General features: G+C 50.4%; 1 protein-coding gene across 1 annotated transcript in view; it reads right to left on the reverse strand.

The window, feature by feature from the left end:
• The window catches only part of APBA2 (amyloid beta precursor protein binding family A member 2), a 64,598-nt gene extending 43,418 nt beyond the window's left edge, over nucleotides 1-21,180 (reverse strand). The window contains exons 1-2 of the mRNA XM_003801014.1: nucleotides 20,182-21,180; nucleotides 1,028-1,108 (exon numbers count right to left, since the gene is read on the reverse strand). Of these exons, the coding sequence (XP_003801062.1) occupies nucleotides 1,028-1,108; nucleotides 20,182-21,138 (1,038 nt within the window). The 5' untranslated portion in view covers nucleotides 21,139-21,180. The remainder of the gene's footprint in view (nucleotides 1-1,027; nucleotides 1,109-20,181) is intronic.
• Between the last annotated feature and the right edge of the window lie 282 nt (nucleotides 21,181-21,462).

The following is a 21,462-nucleotide window of genomic DNA, read 5'->3' on the forward strand; positions in this document are numbered from 1 at the left end:
ACAGCCCCCCTAAACAAAGTTACCTAGCCCTGATCCCACAGTGCATCAGACAGTCCCCAAACAGTTACCTAGGCCTGATCCCACAGTGTGCCAGATAGCCCCCAAACAAAGGGTTACCTAGGCCTTATCCCACAGTGTACCAGACAGCCCCTCAAACAAAGAGTTACCTAGGCCTGATCCCACAGTACACCAGATAGCCCCCACACAGTTACCTAGGCCTGATCCCACAGTGCATCAGATAGCCCCCAAACAAAGAGTTACCTAAGCCTGATCCCACAGGGCACCAGACAGCCCCCAAACAAAGAATTACCTAGCCCTGATCCCACAGTGCGCCATACAGCCCCAAAACAGTTACCTAGGACTGATCCCATAGTGTACCAGATAGCCCCCAAAGAGTTACCTAAGCCTGATCCCACAGGGCACCAGACAGCCCCCAAACAAAGAGTTACCTAGGTCTGATCCCACAGGGCACCAGACAGCCCCCAAACCAAGAGTTACCTAGGTATGATCTCACAGTGCACCAGACAGCCCCCAACAAAGAGTTACCTAGGCCTGATCCCACAGTGCACCAGACAGCCCCAAACAATTACCTAGGCCTGATCCCACAGGGCACCAGACAGACCCAAATAAATGGTTACCTAGGCCTGACTGTCAATGGGGACACTGGAGAAAACCCTGGTTTAGAAGATGGTTATCAGACAATGTTGTAGAATGAGTTAAACCAGGAAGCACCTGTGATCTCCATCACCACACACATGAGCAAGATAGGAACACTCTGGTTTCACCCTTACTTGGCAGAAAGGCCCTTTCCTCCTGCCTACCAGGCCAGCATTCCCTCAGCTTCCACCAGGCCAGCATTCCCTCAGCTCCCACCAGGCCAGCATTCCCTCAGCTCCTCCCCACACATGGACCTCAACTGGGCTCACCCTGGGCCCATTGTTCCTCAGCACTAGACGAGACTAGTGAGCAGAGCAAAATGGGGGAGGGCAGCTCCATTACCAGGACTCCCAGCCTTGGAAATAATTACCTCTGGGATGTTGTTATTGTCAACCGGTCCATTGAGATCCGAGCGCTGTTGCTTCCTGGGCTGCTCCAAACCATTGCAAACCTAGAAACCAGAAAGTTAAAAGACTCTGTTTGATAAATAAATCGAGCTACTAAAACTGAACATGCAATGCGTGGCAAACGCACATGCATGCAGGTGTGTGCCCAGGTGTGTGTGTCAAGCAACGTGTGGTAAACGCACGTGCACACAGGCGTGTGGGTGTCTGTGTCAGGCCATGCGTGGTAAACGCACATGCACGCAGGTGTGTGGGGGTGTGTCATGAGATGCGTGGTAAACGCACGTGCACACAGGCATGTGCACAGATGTGTGTCATGTGATGTGTGGTTAACACACGTGCACACAAGCGTGTGCACAGGTGTGTGTCATGTGATGAGGGTTCATGGTAAACACATGTGCACATAGGTGTGTGTGTGGGTGTGTGTGTCATGCAATGTGTGGTAAATGCACGTGCACACAGGCATGTGCCCAGGGGTGTGTCATGCAATGCGTGGTAAACACACATGCACACAGGCGTGTGTATGGGTGTGTGTCATGCGATGCATGGTAAACGCACGTGCACACAGGTATGTGGGTGTGTCATGTGATGTGTGGTAAACGCACGTGCACACAGGCATGTGTGTGTCATGCAATGCGTGGTAAACACACAGGCGTGTGTATGGGTGTGTGTCATGCGATGCATGGTAAACGCACGTGCACACAGGTGTGTGGGGTGTGTGTCATGCGATGCATGGCAAATGCACGTGCATACAGGTGTGTGGGGTGTGTGTCATGCGATGCATGGTAAACGCACGTGCACACAGGCATGTGTGTGTGTGTGTCATGCAACACGTGGTAAATGCACGTGCACACAGGCGTATGGGTGTATCAGGCCATGAGTGGTATGCACAGTAAACGCAGGTGTGTGGGTGTGTGTGTCACACGGACACATCTCATATCGAAATTCTGATGTAGTCAATATGCACACTTTCATACTTCTAAACAAGTTTCTTTAAATCATGTTTAAATTTTATTATTTATCGTTTTTGTTAATCGTAGTAAAATGCATGTAACATAAAATTTGCCATTTGACCCACTGGTTAAGTGTACAGTTCAGCGGCATTAAGTATACTTAGGTGGTTGTGCAACCATCACCTAAGGCCATCTCCACCGGCCATCTCCAGAACTGTTTCATCTTCCCCAAACTGAACCTCAGCACCCACTAAACAGTAACTCCCACTGCCCCCTCCCCAGCTCCTGACCACCACCGTTGAACTTTCCATCTCTGTGAATTTACTACTCAAGGCACCTCACGTAAGTGGAATCGTACTGTATTTGCGGCTTTGGGACTGGCTTACTTCATTCAGCATAATGTCTTCAAGGTTCTTCCACATTGAAGTGTGTGATTATCTCCCTCCTGCTCAGGGCTGAGTACTATTTCTGTGTGTCGGCCACGTTTTGTTTGGCCACATTTTGTCACCCATCAGTGACACTGGGGCTACTTCCTCCCCTTGGCTACTGTGAGCAATGCTGCTTTGAACACAGTGGGCAAACATCTGTTGAGTCCTGGCTTTTACTCCCCTTGGGAACATACCTACGAGTAAAACCACTGGATCACATAGTATTTCTATTTTTAATTTTTGAAGAACTTCCATACTATTTTCCATAGTGGTAATACCAATTTTTGAAAGAAAACAGATTCTTGGATAAGAATAAATGCAAATTTGCTTATTTACTACTATGAAAAATAAAATGCCCCAAGTCTACATCATAAGTCTTCTCTTAAAGATGATGTCAGGCTGTGATTACCTTTACTTCAGTTAATAAATTTAAGAAGATAGTGGCCAGATTCACAGCACTGGCCCCAGTGGCCCAACCCTAAAAGGGTTCTGGTAAGCCACCAGGTTAAGTCCAGTTCCAGAATGTCCTGGAAATAAACTATCAAAGAGTAACAATCTACTAGTGACAATGAGGACACTGATGATAATAAGTGACATTTGTGCAGCACCTTGGGGTTTACAAAAGCGTTTCACAAGTGAGATGGGTCCTCCCACTCCTGCCTTATAAGTGAGACAACTGAGGCCCTAGGTGTGGGAGCGAAGGCTGGTTCTCTCACAGCACTTGGGAAACTACCACTGGCGTGCTCTGTGAAGAAACGCCATCTCTCTGGGGGTTTAGAGAAAAGTTTTAAAACCTAGACCCATCCTCCCAGCACCGATGGGGACAGACATGCCGCACCCCAAGCAGTCAGAACGATTCCTGGCCAAGCCTCCCTCCAGGACCACAGACGCCGCTGGATTCCAGAGGCGGTGGGCATGTGAGGGGTGTGAGGGGGTGGGGAGCAGTGCTGGGCTTTAGGGACAGGGAGAAAGAAGAGAACACTGGGGCAGCACCAGCGGCTCAAAGGAGTAGGGCGCCAGCCCCACATGCCAGAGGTACCAGGTTCAAACTCAGCCCCAGCCAAAATCTGCAAAACAAAAAAAAGGAGAGAACCCTGCTTTCCCAGCCCCAGAGCACTGCATGGGACTGCCCTCCCTGGAGCTGAGGGGTGCAGGGGCACAGCTGGGCCCCTGCATAGGTCTTTTTGGTCCCTGACTCCCCAGCCCTTCTGTTAGAAGCTAAAGGACCGTCCCTCCCTCTGATCACTGTGAGCTCTCAGGCCTGGCCAGACCACACAGAGGAACGTGAACCTCACCCTGCCATCCTGGCACATCCCAAGGGCAGGCTCTGGCCTGTTTGGGACTGCCCTTTGGAGGCTCAGGAGCAGAATTCATCCTTCCACAACCAGGGGGCAGTGATCCACCAGGGAGCCCACTACAGTAGACGCTGCCCTGACCAAGCTAAGTGGACGGTGCCCCTTTCTGCCAGGCCAAGACTATCCTGGGGCCTCTCCTTCAAAGTTCTACTGGAGCCAGGCTTCTTTCCCCCATCTGCCCTTGGCTCTGCTCCTCCTGCTATGGCCCAGGAACACCAAGCGACAGCTCCCAGAGGATGCAACAAGGACGCATCCCTCAGATGGTGTTCGCATCCTCACAAAAAAACCTGATTGCGGGCGTCCCCACAGAAGCATTCTCCGAGCATGCTTTGCTATGGGCAAGGTGCACTCAGTGCCTATCAGTATTTCAGCTTCTTATGTGGAAATGCCCCAATATGGGGACCTTCCCACATGGACTTGACTTCCTTGAGGCCTGTCCTGCTTCACTAGTTGGTGAATGGGCTCTAGTCATCTCCAAAACAGAAAACAAACAAACAAAGAAATGAACTGGCAGACAGTAGCATCTAAGTTTTAGGTGATGGAAAGCCCCAGGTACAGATTCATCAGAGAAGGTGACCCCCGGATTAGCTCCAGGCCAGGGCCTGGGGTGTGGCTGGGGTGCAGGACACAGGCTGATGTCAGAGCCCTGCGCCCACTCCTTGGTGTGGGACCATGGTAGGAGGTGTCCAGGGGCAATGTGAGTTCTTCTCTGGGTGTGACCCTTTCCTTCAAGTCACTGTTTCCTCTCGAACTGCCTCCTAAGCAGCTGTCCACCCATCACCATGACAACCACATTTCACACTAAAGGGCCAGGTTGTCTTGTAAAGAGGCAGGAAGGTGGGGTGGTGACGCCTGTCCCCGGGAGAGCCCATCTGCTGCTCCAGTTTCCATCTGTGGGGGGAAGGGGGGGTTGGCAGCATCTCAAATTGGCATGCTTCGAGGCCCACGAGGGGTTGGGGCTCTAGCATCATAGATGGAAGATGCTATTTAAATCCGGTTGTGTGTATAGCTGCCAGCCACACCTCAATTTAAGATGCTGGCTCGGGTTACCGCAACAGAAAGGCAGGGTCCCATCCCTCATGAAGTAACTACAGTGAGATGTTCTCAATGTCATGGGCTAAAGCTGCGCTAGCCATCCACTCAGAGAAGGCAGCAGGGAAAGCTTGTGGGGTGAAGCAGGTGCATGGGGGGGGGGTGGTAACCCCCACGGAGCTTGGATGACAGCAAATTAAAGTGTGGCCGGTCTCAACATGTCAGGGCCCAGGGATAGCTGTTCAGGGCAGAGATAAATGCCTATAATAAAAATATACTAACATGATAAATCATTCTAATAAATATCTTGGCTCCCATTGGTGAAACTAAAGCTTGGATTTTCAAAGTGTCAATTCTGATTTCATTCGCTTGATTAAACTGAAAATATAGCAATATAACCAATATAACCCACATCGCTTCAGATGAGACATCACCAAACTAGCACACACCCACTCAGTTCCTGCCATCTGTAATTAAAGCAGAAGGTTTCCAAGCACTGTCCTGAATGACAAATGCGGCAGGAGCCCAAGTTGGGGTCAGAGGTTATTTGTTCAGAGTCAGGCGAGCTGCAGACTTCCCGCCGGGATGTTATATTTCCCCTGGAATGTGAGACCCCAGGGCTGATGCACGGCTCAGGTAGGTGACAGACTTCTCTGGGACTCACCTCCTAGTCTCTGCTTTCAAAAAGGTCCATCATCCCTACTCATCTGATACCCCAACAGAAATCTCTTCCTCCTACCGGCTCCAGCAGTCAGCGGAGACCCTCTGCACAACCAGAGCTCCAAGCGAGGACGAGTGAGGGCAGAAACCACCAGGACCGGAGGGAGGGTCTGACAGCAACGTGGACATCTTTCAAAAGCCCTCAAATCTGTCCCCTGACACGTACGTGGCTCAGAAAAAAATTACAGTATTGTTCATTTAATCCCAGTCCTCCTTAGAATTCAGGTCACTCCTGTGATATTTATCTTGAGAATAGGAGCTTGGATAAAGTATTTATTTTTGCGATAGTTACTCCCATAGGGGAGCCCATCTTTTCAAAGCAGAGCTGTGGCTTAAAAGCATCGTGACGAGACACATCAGAAAAACCAGCCAGCCCGTCTGCATTTTAAAATCTCTCAGATGGTTACGTTTTACCATTCCTATGAATGTGTAGGTGACTTTATACTGATTTCAACGTAGTACTGAATACACTGGATACTTTTTCTTCTATTCTTGAGATACTTTACTAAGAAGAATATGTTTCAGCTCCATCCAGGTAAACATAAAAGTTGTGAACTATACCCCATAAATGCATAAATGACTTAATAAAGAATTAAAAAAAGAAAATAAGGTACATTAGACTTTTAAAAGTACTTTAAAATGTGAGAGATTAAAAATATAATAAAATAAAGCCTCTTAGACAGGCCTGCGCATGGCAGGGAGGAAGGGAGCATCCCTCCTGCACCTCAGTGCTGGGGCACGCTTCCGTAAAAATGAAAACCTCGTTCACGCACTGCTGCTGGGAATGTGAAATGTTCTGTCACCGCAGAAGACATCTGTAGCCCCTAAAAATGGCAAACACTGAGTGACCACACGACTCACTGCCTAATCTGAAATACAACTTTTTGGCAACTTTTTAAAATTGTGGTAAAATACACGTAAACATACAATTTGCCATCTCAACTATTTCCAAGTGCACAGCTCAATGCTATGAAATACATTGACAGTGGGCAACTATCAGGCCCATATGTAACTTTTTTCATCTCGTTAAACCACAATTCTATACCCACACCAAGTTCAAATTTAACTGGTCATGCTGTATCATTATTTGCTAAATCTGGCAGCTCTCGGGGGGCTGACAGGCGCTGTCTCTGCCGAAGCCCCCTGGGGCACCCTTGGGCCTGCTGTGTCCTCTCCGCCTGTCTGCTGAAATCTCCCCTCCATCCCCTACCACCAGGACCACTGGATGTATCTTCTACATTATCAGCCACCGTCTTCTCAACAGAGCCAGGTAAAGAGCAGGAAGCAGATGGCTATGTCCTGCCCAGCATTTCACAGCAGAATCTTAATTTTTCTAAACTCACCTCTGCATTTTTTTTTTAAAGACAAATTCTAATTTTGTTGGCCATGCTGGAGTACAGTGGCATGAACACAACTCATTGTAGCCTCAAACTCCTGGGCTCAAATGATCCTCCTGCCTCAGCCTCTTGAATAGCTGGGACTACAGACAAGTGCCACTATGCCTGGCTAATTTTTGTTGTTGTCGTTGTTGTAAAGACTGGGTCTTGCTATGCTGCCCGGGCTTCTTGAACTCCTGGCTTCCAGCAGTATTTCTGCATTGGCCTTCCAAAGTGCTGGGATTACACCTGCACCCAGCCTTTCCTCTGTATTTTGATGCTTCATTAAGCACTGTCCACAGCCTGTCTACACGGCCAGGCCTGAGCAAGTGCCATGGTACGTCCTACACTGTGCAGGGCCCCTCTCACTGAGGACAGGAGGACCCGTGCAACAAAGGCCTTGGCCTGGGACAGTTCCCAGTCCAACTGGAGACTGAGCCCAGGGATTCTGCTGGCCGCAGATCCTAGTGGGATAAGATAGGGTATAAACAAAACTCTGTGTGAAGGCTCAAGAAAGGAGCCCAGAGACCAAACCATCAAGGCTGTTAAAGGGCTATTAGATTTTTTTACTTTGAAAGGAATCAGAACCCTCTTAGATTGCTGGTGGCAACGTAAAAGGTTCTGTCACTGTGAAAAACATTTTCAGTTTCTAAAAAAGGTCAACATTAAATGGCCACTAGACCTAGCAACTCCACCCAGCCATACACCCAAAAGAACTGAAAACAAATCTCTACACAAAAACCTGCACAGCAAGTTCACAGCCACTCTATTCACACCTGTGAGAAGAAAGGCACAGCCCACATATCCACAGAGAGGAGGGAAGAAATCAAACGTGGTGTAGCCACCAATGGGACATCATCTGTCCACAAGCAGGGACGAGATGCTGACCCAGGCTGTGACGTGCACCTGAAATCATTAGTCCAGGTAGAATGAGCAGACACAAAAGTCCACAGCAGGCAAGACCACAGAGCAGGTGACAGACTGGTCGCTGCCTGGGGGGTGGGGGTGGGGAGAATGGGAAGTGACAGTAAGGACAGGGTCTCCTTTTGCGGCAATGAAAATGTTTTGAAACTAGATCATGAAGGTGGCTGCACAATATTCTACAAAATGCCACTAAATTGTACATGTTAAGATGGTTAAGATGATAAATTTTAACTGGGTATGCTGGTTCACGCCTGTAATCCCAACAACTCTGGGAGGCTGAAGCTAGTGGATTGCTTGAGCTCAGGGGTTCGAGACCAGCCTGAGCAAGAGCAAGACTGTTTGTACTAAAAATAGAAAAATTAGGCAGGCGTTGTGGCAGGTGCCTGTAGTCCCAGCTACTTGGGAGGCTGAGACAGGAGGATCGCTTAGCTTAGGACTTTGAGGTTGCTGTGACGCCATGGCATTCTACCCAGGGCACAGAGTGCCACTCTGTCTCAAAAAAAAAAAGGGTAAATTTTTTAAGATGTGTATTTTCCTACAATTTAAATATAATGGGAAAAAATAAAAATAATGGGGGAACAAGATAAACCAGCACTGTGTAAGGGTCTGAAACATACTGCCTTCACCTATGAGAGCCACTCCATCTAAACCCAAAGGCCCGAGTGAAGCTCACCCACCAGCCTGTGCAGGTGACCAACCCACAGGCAAAGCAGGAGGTGGTTGGGCTTCTGGCCTGGGCTGTCCAGGTTGCAGCAATAGCTGCCCAGCAACCACAGGCACTGTTCTCTCTGGTCACCTGTGTCACGTACCAGCTGCCACACTGGGTCCACTGGTGGGGATGGTGGGAGCTCCGCCACTTACAGCCACCAGTGCTACAGAACTCAAGAGTATTCCCTTCCACTTTGCTCAATTCTCAAATGAGAAAATCTATACCAACCCTTCCCGAAACTGCTGCGGAGGGGCCAGTCTGGCTGCTTCTGCCCTTGGTTCTACAAGTTTGTCACAAACACCTGCATGGTTTCCGACCTGCTAATTTAAAGGCTGGAAGTCCTGTGTATGTAGAGTTTAGTGACAGCAACCCACTGACTGGGGCCAAAGAGTATCACTGAGGTTACTGGAGCTGAAGAATCCCCTGTGGTTCTCCAGGGGCCTGAGCTGTGACCTCTCCTTTATCCCCTAGCAGCCCCCACACTTGGCCTTGAGCCTTGACCACATTCTGAGAAAACCAGCTTGACATCTGAAAATGAAGGAAATTGTTACCCAAGTCAAATGGATATTAAATGGCCAATACTCAGTCAATATGAGACTGATTTCCAGGGGCATTTTCTGCAGTATTTAACTTCCCCTCGTCTGCGGAGGCCAGCTCTGCGTTCTCCTAATACGAGAAGTCCACAGCTGCAGGTAATGAGATTAGTCCTAAAGGAAAAACAGTGAAGTTTAGTCTCAGTGAAACCACCTAAGGCTACAAACGCTAAAACCAAGTCCTACGAGTCATAATTGAGAAATTAGTTTCATCAGATAATATGTGACGCTGATAGCAATGATCCCATCAGCTTCCACTAAATCTACCCATTCAACTTTTATGAATACATACAAAGTAGAATATTTGATTTGCTTAAACTTGTGGAACAGAGGAGTAGCAGAACTGGCTATTTTACAGGTGGATTTAACAACACCCAGGGGACTGTAACAAACTGGCCAACATACAGAGGTGGTCAGCATAGGGCACTAGGCTGGCTGTGCTGATACGTCCATGTGGTGCATGTCCAGGCTTTGCAAATTAGGTCAGCCTATGGAGGTGGTCAGTAAAGTGAAGGAAACTGAGTGACCTTGTGCTGAGTGACAGCAGGGTCAAAGACGATGTCCTTGGGAAGGAGATCACTGGATTTCTGGAACAAAACAGTGACGAAGCCACAGCCTATCAAAACCTGTGGGACACAGCAAAGGCCGTCCCAAGAGGGACATTTACAGCATTAGATGCTTCATCAAGAAAAGAGAAAGAGCAAGTCAACTACCTAAGGGTCCATCTCAAGCAACTGCAAAAGGGAAAAGAACCCAATACCAAACCCTGCAGAAGAAAAGGAAGAACCAAAACCAGAGGAGAATTAAATGAAACTGAAAACAGGAGGAGGCGGTCAGTGGAGGGGGGCTGTCGGTGAGGGAGGGTCTACTCTAGTTTAGGTTGACATGAATGCTTTTGCCTGCTTGTGTGGTCCAGATTGGCTCTAGCCAGTGAATGGGCCAAAAGCCTTTTCTGTTCTTTACTTCTTTTATTGTGGTAAATATACGTAACATAAAATTTACCATCTAATCATCTGTATATGCAGCCACCACCACCGTCCATCTCCAGAACATTTTTAACTTCCCAACTGAAACTTGGATTTCACTTTCTCCCTCCCCCAGCCCCCACCATTCTACTTTCTGTCTCTAGGAATCTGACTGCTCTAGGAACTCACAGAGGCCTCATGCACTGCTTTTGTGACTGGTTCTTTCCCTGAGCATAATGTCCTCAAGGCTCATGCCTGCAGTGCAGGGCCAGAGCTTCCTTCCCTAGACTTTTCTTTTGCACTTTATCACTCTGACTACGGTTCAGAGAGCAAACAACCCTCCCACAAATACCTGAAAACATTACCTGGCTGTGATCTCCAAATACGGGCCAAACTACCCATATTTTGGGCGCCAGAATCTCTTGGATTAATTCATTCTGTTTCCTTCTTCTTGGAATTCATAAAGGGGGCTGAGATTAAGTGTTAATGAAATTTTAAGCAAGAGAAACCCCCAACAGCAATTTATACTGCAACATTTCCCATCATTTGCAAATACAATGGGATGACACAGCAAGAGGAACCCTGATCCACCATCCTTCCTGTTTCCAGAGCACGTTTCCAGGCTGGATTATCCCCCTCTCTCCAAGATGAACATTGGCATTTCTACAAGTGGCTACCATGCTGTCTTTTATACTTGGGCCCAATGAATAAATGAATGAACAGATGTGTGAATGAATGTGGCTGGGAAGAGATCACAGCAAGTAAGACCTCCTACTTTCGGTGACTAGAAAAGAAAAAAAGACAAGGGAGCAGCCAAAGGAACCCAAAAGCAGCTGAGAGACCCGGCTGGGGCATGGGCTGGTCCTGGTTGAGCCCACCTGAGGAGCAGTTGGCAGGTGCACCTGGTGTCCGAGGTCATAATGCTCCAAAGTCAGCAGACTCAGAGCCAGTAAGCATGAAGCTCACACACCTCCCTCTGGCTCCAAGGGCTGCTTAGAGGGGAAGGAGGGGACCCAAAGCCTAGGTGAGAGGTCCCGGGCAGGATAGGGCTGTGTCAGGAAGCACAGTGGGCACATGAGTCCCAGAGGCAGAAGCAGAGGCCACTTGTAAGTGGGCAGAGGAAAGGGGGTTGACTGAGGAGGGAAGAGAGGGAATGGCTGATACCCCCAACCGCAGTGTCCCTCCAACCTGACGGCTCTCAGGGCGCAGCATCTCCCTGTTCAAAGTCCAGCTCAGGCTCCCACACCTGCACAGTTCCTGGACACACCCACCTGTGTGGCAGACCCAGCAGCACCCAGGTCTCCTGGCTCTTACATGGACCAGGACCAAACAGGAGGAGCCAGACGCCCACCTTCTCTAAGCCCAGCCCCAGTTGTTTATGCCCTGGCTTGGGCTCCACTGGACAGAGGCCAGTTTCCCTTCTGTAAAGGCTGGCTGTGGAATCAGCTCACACACGTGGACTTGGCAGGTCACAGAGGCCACCCTCAGTGCCCCGCTCCATCCCACACCTCCGTTCTCCATGTGTCTGAGTTGTGCTTGGTTTCCCATCCATGATGTTGTCTGACTTGGGCTCGGACATGATTCTTGCTTGGACCCCTATTACCATCGTCTTGTGCTTTTTTCGTAAGTGATTAGCACTGGCTGCGATCTAAATGCACTGAGGTGAAAACCCCAGGACTACTGTCACCACACTGCCATATCTTAGTTGAGCACACCACATGTGAGATTGCGCATCTCTGGGTATGCAGCAATGGGGTCTTCCTTCCTGAGCAGATATTTCTATAGATTCTGCCTGGAGCCCTCCACTTCCTGGGGAACGTCCCAGACCAGCCAACTTTGTCAGATAGATGTCTCTTGAGCCTTTGGTACACGTGAGGCATGGAGTCCGGTGCCACAGGGGCCCAAGGATGGGTGGCACAGGGCCTCTGGGAGCAGGTGCACACAGACCTGCTGAGTCCCGTGCCCACCCCTCTCATTCCGCAATCTGCCCTGGACATATCACTGGCAAATTAGTGCAATTCAGGTCACCATCACACACGCACACTGAGCACTGCTGGTGCCTCCTCAGGTCCCGGCTGCATGTCCCTATAGACACTGCCCACATACCCCTGCTGATCCCAGGGGACCCTCTGCCCCACCCCAGGTTCACCAGAGCTGCCTAGGCTCAGGGAGCCCCATTCCCCTGGCTCCCCTCCTGACCACAGCAGCCCCCTCTGTCCCTCTTGCATCACAGTTCCCAGCACAGATCCTCTGCCTTCCCCTTGTCCTCTTCCAGCCCCACTTTGTGCTGAGGGCACCCACACACCTCCATGGTCAACATCCCAAAGCCCAGAGACTATTTGCCTGTCACCCACGCTGGGGCCCATCCCCAAAGCTTCCAGGAACTTGTAGGCAGAGTGGGTACCTCTCTTGAGCACCACCCCCACCTGGGCATGGGTGTGGAGTCTCTACGCACCTGCTCCCTCTGGAATGAGTATAACGAAGCAGGATGATGCCATTTTCACCTGAGCACCTGCAGTGCCTGCAGCATCCCAGGTGCAATTTGCAGGGGCCACAAGGGGGGGAATGTGGAGCCAGCCAGCCAGCCCAGGAAACCAAGAGCAGCCTGGTAGGGGAGAGTAGCAGTTATGGTGGAACCTGGGAGAAGGCACTGAAGTTGAGAGAGCCCCGGCTGGCACTTGAAATTAGTGAGAGACAAGTGGTCCCGAGCCCAGTTTGCCTGCCCAGAAGGAGGAGTAGAGGTGTAGGAAAATCAGGGTATCCTTGGAGCTGTGTCCCCTAAATCAGAGGCTCTGGTGCAGAAAGAGGCTAAGGATGCACCCGGATGGCACAGGAGCCGCCCCAGGAGGGGAGAGGCCACACTCACGCACCACCTGTAGGAAGGGGAGATGCTGAGGACCCCGGGGGAACAGCCCCACCCGACTGGCTCCAGTGTGGCCCCAGCCAGCACTGGTCCTCCTCTCGACCTGCCTCACAAGCTGGCCCACCCCTCCTTTGGGCAGGGGTACCATCCATGCCACTGGGGGCTCCTGCCCTGCCCACGGCACAGACCCAACTGTGTGCAGGGCCTCACCCAACTTCCTCTCCGGACCCAAGAGACTCATCATTATCCCCAGGGTGGCACTTCACACACCTCACTGTCCACCCAGACACTGGCAGATCAACTCTCCTCCCCACAACCCCAGGAGATGCGCAGTGGATGGTGCCAGTCCCATATCCAGAATGTCCCAGAGCCTGGAGCCACTGTGGTGTTGGTGAGGGGAGCCAGGCCTCCTGGTGGTGGCACCTGTGTTCCTAACCAACACACTCTGTGAGGTCACCAGGGACCAAGGGTGGGAGTGCTTTCTAGACCACCATTAGCAGAAAGCTCTGCATGATCTTCCCGGGCAATAGAAAGAATGTTTCAGAAACCCTGATTTTAATTAGATTTTTAAAACGCTATAAGCAATTACAGATTCCTACTCTATAACAACAAAGACAACCTCTGTATATGTTGTTAAGAAACTTCATAAAAAAAAAACAAACTCAAAAGGCACTGACTCAGTAAAGGGGCCTGGAGGACCGGAGCTGGGAAGCTCGGGCAGAGTCAGCAAGGGGCTTCTGGGGTCAACATGCGAGGGTTTGTCTCTCAAGGTGGTACTAGGAGTAACAACAGTGGCTGCAGTGGCCACCCTGTTGGAGCACCGGTGGGGAGGTCAGTGGGAAGCAGCTCAGGACAGGGACTGGGGAAACTTTCTGTACAGCCTCCCACACAGACGCAGGGCTGCGGGGGCCTGGCTGCAGGGTGGGCAGAGGACTGGGGGGCCGCAGAGGGGTTGGCGCTGCAGATCCAGGGGCAGGGATTCAGGAAGGAAGAGGCCAACTGTGCTTCACGGGAGCTGGAGGCTGGTGAGGACCTTCCCCTTCCCAGGCCCTGTTCCAATGCCTTCTGCAAACCTCTGTCCTCAGCACCACCCACCAGCTCTCTCTCTAGCTCTGTTCTACCCACCTGCGGGCCAGGCTTCGACAGACTGCTCCCTCCCGGGAACAGGGCAAGTACCAATGCCCCCCCCCATCTCAGCACGACTACCTGCCTGCACGCCCGCTGCCTCTGTGTGCCAACAGAGGGAGGGCACCTGGGCACCAACAATCCCATGGAGCTCAGGCTCCTCTATGAAGCACTGGTGCTAATCCTGCCTCATGTGATGCTGAACGGGACCAAGTGGGAGCCCCCAGCTGAGAACAGGTGCCAATGCCTCCCTGGGGAGGGCAGCCCAAGGTCACTTGTGCACTCAGCATCCTCCCTTCCTATTCAGCCTCAACATTCCTACTGCAATTCAAAAGGTCCTCCCGAAAGCAAGCCAAGATTGGAATACTGAGTCTTGGCCGATCCAATGAGCAGAGATGGACAGCTACAGGTTCCAGGAGGCCTCTATCAGCCTCACTTTAACTGTTGTGTAGAGTTGGCTACAATGTATCAGTTCTTCTTCTTCTTCTTCTTCTTCTTCTTCTTCTTCTTCTTCTTTTTTTTTTATTGTTCAGGCACTGGCTGGGTCAGTGATAAACAGAAATCATGAAAGCCCCAAATAATCCAAACATGTATTTGGTTTGCTGTCCTGAGAGCTGTCCATATGCCTGTGTGAATCAAACACCTTTGACTGAGAGCCAAGAGATGGTGGACAGAGAATGCCTGTAGCCTCACACATCTCTGAGGTGCAGAGGAATCTGTCTCTACAGGGAGAATGTCGGGCTCAGCAAGGTAACGGGGTGGGGGAGGTGGACTCCAGAACAATCAGTCCAGTCCCCACTAAGGGCAGATGCTCATGAAACCCACAGTTCCAGGAACTTTGGTGCTACACCAATATGCTCTCAGAGTGTGCTTGCTCCGGGAGTGCGGAGCTAACAGCGGGAAGCACTGGGCTGCAAACCACTCTGTTCCAGGGAGGTACATGAGGACATCACAGGTCCACAAAGCTCGTCTGTAGCAGACCACCATAGCTCATGACAAGGAGAAGCGAGAGCTAAGCTCGGAACACGCTGTAATTATAAGAAACACTGATAACATCTCGGTAATACAACACTTTGGTGAAAAAGGCATGGGGAAGGGTTTCAGCTCTCCTTAACACAAAGAGCTCACCAGATAAGAAGATCAGTGATTGACAGTCTCTATACCTGTGCTGCAAGAAGCCACAGGATTACATCTATAAGAAGCTGCAGGAGGCCCGGTGCCTGTGGCTCAAGCAGCTAAGGTGCCAGCCACATACACCTGAGCTGGTGGGTTTGAATCCAGCCCAGGCCTGCCAAACAACAATGACAGCTGCAACCAAAAAATAGCCGGGCATTGTGGCAGGAGTCCGTAGTCCCAGCTACTTGGGAGGCAGAGGCAGGAGAATTGCTTGAGCCCAGAAGTTGGAGGTTGCTGTGAGCTGTGATGTCATAGCACTCTACCCAGGGGGACAGCTTGAGGCTCTGTCTCAAAAAAAAGAAGCTGCAGTCAGAGAGAGCTCATTCTTTCACAGACCTGCTCACTCTGACTCTTTCCTGCTCGGAGGGCCTCTGCCCAAGGCCCTTCCAAAGAAGACTGTTAAGATTCATTCTTTTATTAAGACTGTTTCTCTCCCTCGAATACTGTTTTTCTTTCTCTCCCTTCTGCTAAAGCGAATAGCCCTAAGGTACCTAATGGTAATTGTTCCTGAGCAAGATAGCACAGCAGTCTGTGTCTGGACAATAAATAAGCCAGGGCTGGAGACCTGGCCCGTTGGCACCCCAGATGGGACAGAGGTAGCCACTGACACTCGTCCCTGCAGAGGTGGGGCCAAGCCAGGCTGCAGGTGCCCAGCAGAGGCCTCCTTCCACAGTCACATCTCTCCAGATGGCACCAGACCAGGAAAGTAGGGGTGTCAACGCCGATTCCATCAGTGCTCTCAACATGAGCCTGGCTGGATCCTGCTCATGTGTTCCTTAATTGTTGCATGAGGGGAAAATCAGTATTTCATGTCATGAAAAATGCTACTGAAATCATCTCTACTGGACTTGTTTGTTCCATGGCCTGAGCCCTGGTGAAGACTGGACATGTTAGCTGCACCCAAGATTTGGACAGTTTTATAGGCCAGAAGCTTCCAAGTCTACTCGTCACCGCACTGACACCACGACATGCTCATGGCAAACAGCGGAGAATACCAAGACTTTCATTAGTAAGACAGGCCACAGGGAGGACAGAACAGTGTGCCGGGTACTGCACAGTTCACCCACACTAACTCATCCTCGAGCAGGGAGCTCAGATGCAGCCTGAACAGAACTGGGCATAAATAACCACTAGAGCAGTGGTTCTCAACCTGTGGGTCACAACCCACAGGAACTGTATTAAAGGGCTGCAGCATTAGGAAGATGGAGAACCACTGCTCTAGAGGCTCTCCAAGGGCCACATTGTACACTGGCTAGACGCCGAGTTTTGGAGTCCCCACTCCTGAGTGAGGTTCCTATCTCAGCTGCCTTGTCCAATCTCTCTGGGTTGTTCTAGGATTTATCGAGATCATATTCATGATGCACTTAGCATGGTACCGGCTTAGCAGTCACCACCCTGCTGGCGCCTCCACTGTCAGCTAAGGACTTTCCACAAATGACAAGAACTGTTACCCCTGCAGAAGGCAAGGGGTTCCAATGGTGACAAAGCTGACAACCTTTCCATCATCACCATTTTAGGCTGGTGTTGGCATTACTTCGAAAGAACCTTTTTGTTTTTAAAATATACTCACACATAGGTTTTTCTGGTCCTCCTCCTGTCTTCCTACAATTTCAGAAATTACATCTTCCCTGTGTGTCCCACATCAGACTCTCCACCCAAGACAGACTCCTGGTGTCATCACAGTTGCTCAGGTGGGAGGTGCAGCAGCCTCTTAAACTGCATAAGAGGGCCCCACAGGCGACACATGCCACTTCCTACCACACGGAGCAACTCATTTTTCATATCAGCCAGACTGAAAGCAACGTCGTCTGTGAGTTCAGAATGAGTAGTCTGTGAAGAGCTTGGAGGTGAGTGAGTGGGAATCATGAATGAATGAATGGGAAGTATTCACTTTATGGGTAGAATCCACTTAGTTCCCTGATACCTAAGGAGCTGGAAAGGGGACAGATGAGTCATCAATATCTTAAAAACACTACAGAGACAATGCAAATAATATGACTGAAATGCAAATGAAAACGTACTAAAGAAAACACCTGCAGTATAAAGGAACACCTAGTGCCCCCATGAAATGGAAAAGCATCGAAACCCTGAAAAATAAAGGGCACGAATTACACATTCATAGAAAAAGAAAAACAATTAGACAAGATAATCGTGGGGAAAGGGTCAACACTGGTGTATTGCATGCGAGTCTATCCTCAGGCAATAAACCAGAGGCAGGAAAACACGATTTGGACAAAGACGTCCGCGCCAGCTTTATGTAGAGAGAAAACGCCATCCATGGCCTGCATGCTCACTGGCAGAGTATTTATAGACAAATAAATTATAGGGCACATCGCCCAAATGGAACATTTAAAGGTTGGTAAAAATGATCATGAAAATTATGTGGCAACACAGAGAAATGTTTATGATGTGTTGTCAGATTTTAAAGGCCCAACGACAAAATTACATCTGAGGCATGACAACTACACACACCATTCACACTCTGAGCTTCAGTCTGAAAGGAACCCTGAGAAATGCAGCCAGCTCACTCCTGAAGGTGCGGAGGGACTGTGGAGAACTCATGTTTCACGCTCCCGTTTTCTCTAACCCTACGGCACTCTTGTCACCCATGCAATGACGGCAGGCACGCTTCTCAGTACTTGAGGTACTTTAAAGTGTCCGTGAGGTAACTTTTCCAACTTTTCAAGCTTTAAAATGAGTAGAGGAGAGTGAGGAATGCTGTTCCATTTTTCCTCCGACCCACGTTGGCTACAGCATCGCCTTTCCAATCCACGTGGTTTCTCACTGGAAGGCAGACTTGGATTCAGAAGTTCGGAGGTACAGCTCCCCATTCAGGCCGGTGCTGCTAGGCCACAGACCACACTTTCAAAGGCCACAGTCTAACACATCAAGGTAACCAGCATTACCCATTTCTCTACTTGGTTTTTGTAAATCACAGTCTCAACTATAGGAGACAGCACACTAAGTACGCTGACAGCACTGGACGTGGGACTCAGGGGTGCCCTGGGCACCTGTTTGAGGCCAGGCCTTTGTGGCTCCTAACCAGCCTGGCTGTACCAGAGAGAGTGACGGTTGCTTTCAGGAAAGCAGGTTGTGATGTCAAGCAGTCTCCCACCACATTCTATGTGCACAGCCTTTGTAGAGAATATTGCTTTCTAGATGATTTCTATTGCCAGTGGCTCTTTCTGGTCAAATTTCAAAGATTGCCTCATCTGGAACAGGTTATTCAAACCTCTAGGATGTTGAAGACCTTGTCCTGTACCATCCTTAAAAAGAGCACTCAGGGGCCAGGGTCATTGTCAGCCCTGAGCTGGGAACTTGTGGGCTCTCTCTTTGACGAAATTAACTTGTTAAGGAATGAAGAATACAGCAAAAAAAAAAAAAAAAAGCTATAGGATTATTAACCAGCTCAAGTGAGCTTTCCAGGACATACCCTACTTGGGGAGAAAAGCTGCTTGCTTTTCCATTCAAAGCTACTTCTTCAGAGAGCAGACCTCCTCCTGGTCTTCCCTGGTGGTCTGGGACTGCTCCCACCTCCACCTGCCCTTTAAACAGCAAATGCTACCCATTCATTTGTTGATGATGCCCACTCATTCACCGCCCAGCTCCCTAATCCAGAGGTCTGTGGGTTTTCCTTCAAATTAGCATGTGGTTAGTGTGAGCCTTGCTCACTCCCCACCAGGCTCTACAAATACTCTCTCTAATGAGAACCTGGCCAGGGACGCCATTCGTCACAAGATGCAGCATGCCATGTGTCCCTGGGCAGCCTACGTCAATCCCTGCGGGGGCCATCGCCATTGCTGGGGGACAAGCCAGGCCCTGCCACTGACTGAAGAAAGATGGAGGTACTCTGCCGACAGCCCAGACCCAGGGTTCTGGGTGCGCTCCCCCAGATCAGTTAGCACAGTGGCAGTTTCTTCACAGCCCACAGACCCCCAGTGAAGGCAGAATTGCCTGAATGACAGAAACACCTCCAAAGCAAAGTCAACAGACCCTGATGCTCTTTAGAAAAAACTAAAAGGCATGAAAATATAAGCGCTGGGAATCTAATAGCAAGTTGATATGATTTATATTCCAAACACAAGTCCTCACTATATAGATAATAAATATTCAAACTCATGAACTCTTTTGGGGAAAAAAATAATTAAGGCTTTAAAAAATATGAAAGCAGTCCACACAACTGATCAAACAGAAGTTCCTTCACACGAGCTCAATAATCACATCTTCTTTATATACTCACAGAGGGTCCTGGTTTTTTTTTTTTGGAAGGCAGCTTTTCAAAAGTATTTATTAAAATACATGCTTACTTTGCTATAATTAAAAGAAAGCAGAGTTATGTGCACATCCACTACCTCATTAGCATGCATTTCTTCTCCAAGATTTTGTCAAGCCTTCAAATAATTATTTTCAAAATAGTTATTCACAGCTAATTGCCCATCAGGCCAAGCCCAAGGGCTTTCAGAGACATGTCACTCAGACCCAATGGCCACTGGGAAATCCACTCAGGCCACTTTGCCCTCAGCCACTGTCATGTATGAGCACTGGTGCCCCCACGTCCTTGCTGGCAACTTGCTGGCCTGAGTAAACCACCTGGGGGATCCCCCTGCCCTAAGGTAATCTAGGGAAGTGGGTGAAGAACTAGACCTCTTCTGGGCAGTAGGGGTGTTTTCTGGGAGCCATTAATTGCCAATAATCCCTCAATGAGACTTTTGCTGTATTTACACCTAAATCTGGGGGTAAACTTAAGAGTGGTCAGAACATCCAGGCAATATATCACATAACTGAGCAAATGATGAGCTCAGCTCCCTCCCACCTTGGCTTCAGCATCTGCAGGGGCTGCACCAGAATGTCGCCTGCTCTCAGGCCCATGTCCCCATCCCTGGGGATAGCCAGAGTCTTACCTGCTCTTGGGGCCATTGTGGCCTCTCCTCTGGGGTCCTGGTCTTGGTCTTGAAGCCTCTCAGAGCATCTCCAGGGTGGTGCTTGGCCTCAGGGGGAAGGTTCAGGGACTTGGGCCTTGCCTCGTGCCTGCTGGGAATGTGGCTGGTCTTGCCAGGCAGACAGGCCTCTGTGGAGTCCCCGGGCCCTGGCTCAGGCCCATGCTCAGGACTGGCCTCACTCGCGCTGGTAATGCTGGTCATGCTCAGGCTCATCTTGATCTCAGCCACGATCTGGTCGATGTCCTCCTCCTGGTCCTCCAGCTCCCCGTCCCCACGCCTAGGGCGGTAGGGGGAGGTGCTGCCTGCATTCCCGTTGGCCTCTGTGGGGTAGCAGTCCTGGTAGCTCTCTTTTCTGGGATAGTAGTGGCTGCTCTCTTCTGGGTCATGGGCCTCCAGGACAGAGGGCTCATCCTCTGGAATGGGCAGGTGGCCATCTGGGTAGTCCTGGCTCCCTTCGGACCCGTGGCCATGGGGGTGCAGGCCTGCCGAGTCCGTCCACTCCTCCACTGCCTCCTGGCACTCGTCGGTGTCCACGGGATGTGCTCCATGGGCCAGGTACTCCTCCCCATTGCAGTCCATGCCCTCCAGGTAGCTGTCATCCTCGGGACAGTAGCGGATGTAGTAGGTGATGCCCTCCTCCTCCTCCGGCAGGCCCTCATCGTAGTCCTCCTCCTCGGAGGTGTTGTTCACGTAGTCGGAGCTGGAGTCTCCATCGGGGCTGTGGTTGTGGCATTCCTGCTCCTCTGGCGTGGGGCTCTCTGGCGGCAGCGTGGTCAGCTCCAGACCCTTGGGCACATACGCCTCCAGCGGCAACTCAGTGTCCTCACTCTCAGGCTCCTGGCTGTGGGGGACAGGGGACGGCCTCGCCCTGTGGTCCAACATGCTGCTGGCTGTACACTGACGCTTCCGGTGGGCCATGGTGGACACTCATGCGGCCATCACCACCTGGGGGCAGCCACTGTGGGAGGAATGTTGGAAAGAATGGTCAGAATCTCACCAATATAGCCAACCTGACACACACAAGACCCCTCCACCGCCACAGGGGTGCCTCCGCCACATTTGCTCAGAGCAACGTGCATTCATGCCAAAGAGAAAGGGGCACGCGGAGCTCAAGGAAAAGCAGGCGAGGGAGGCAGCAGCAATTCTCCAGGACGCCCTCTCTTCCCTGGGATCACTGGCTCAGGGTGAGTGGCCCAGGTGACCCAGATAAATGGTCATGACATTAGGTCATTTGCTCTCAGA

This window comes from Otolemur garnettii, unplaced genomic scaffold (genome assembly GCF_000181295.1).
Source record: "Otolemur garnettii isolate 467f Iridium unplaced genomic scaffold, OtoGar3 scaffold00194, whole genome shotgun sequence".
In the NCBI taxonomy this organism is placed as follows: domain Eukaryota; kingdom Metazoa; phylum Chordata; class Mammalia; order Primates; family Galagidae; genus Otolemur; species Otolemur garnettii.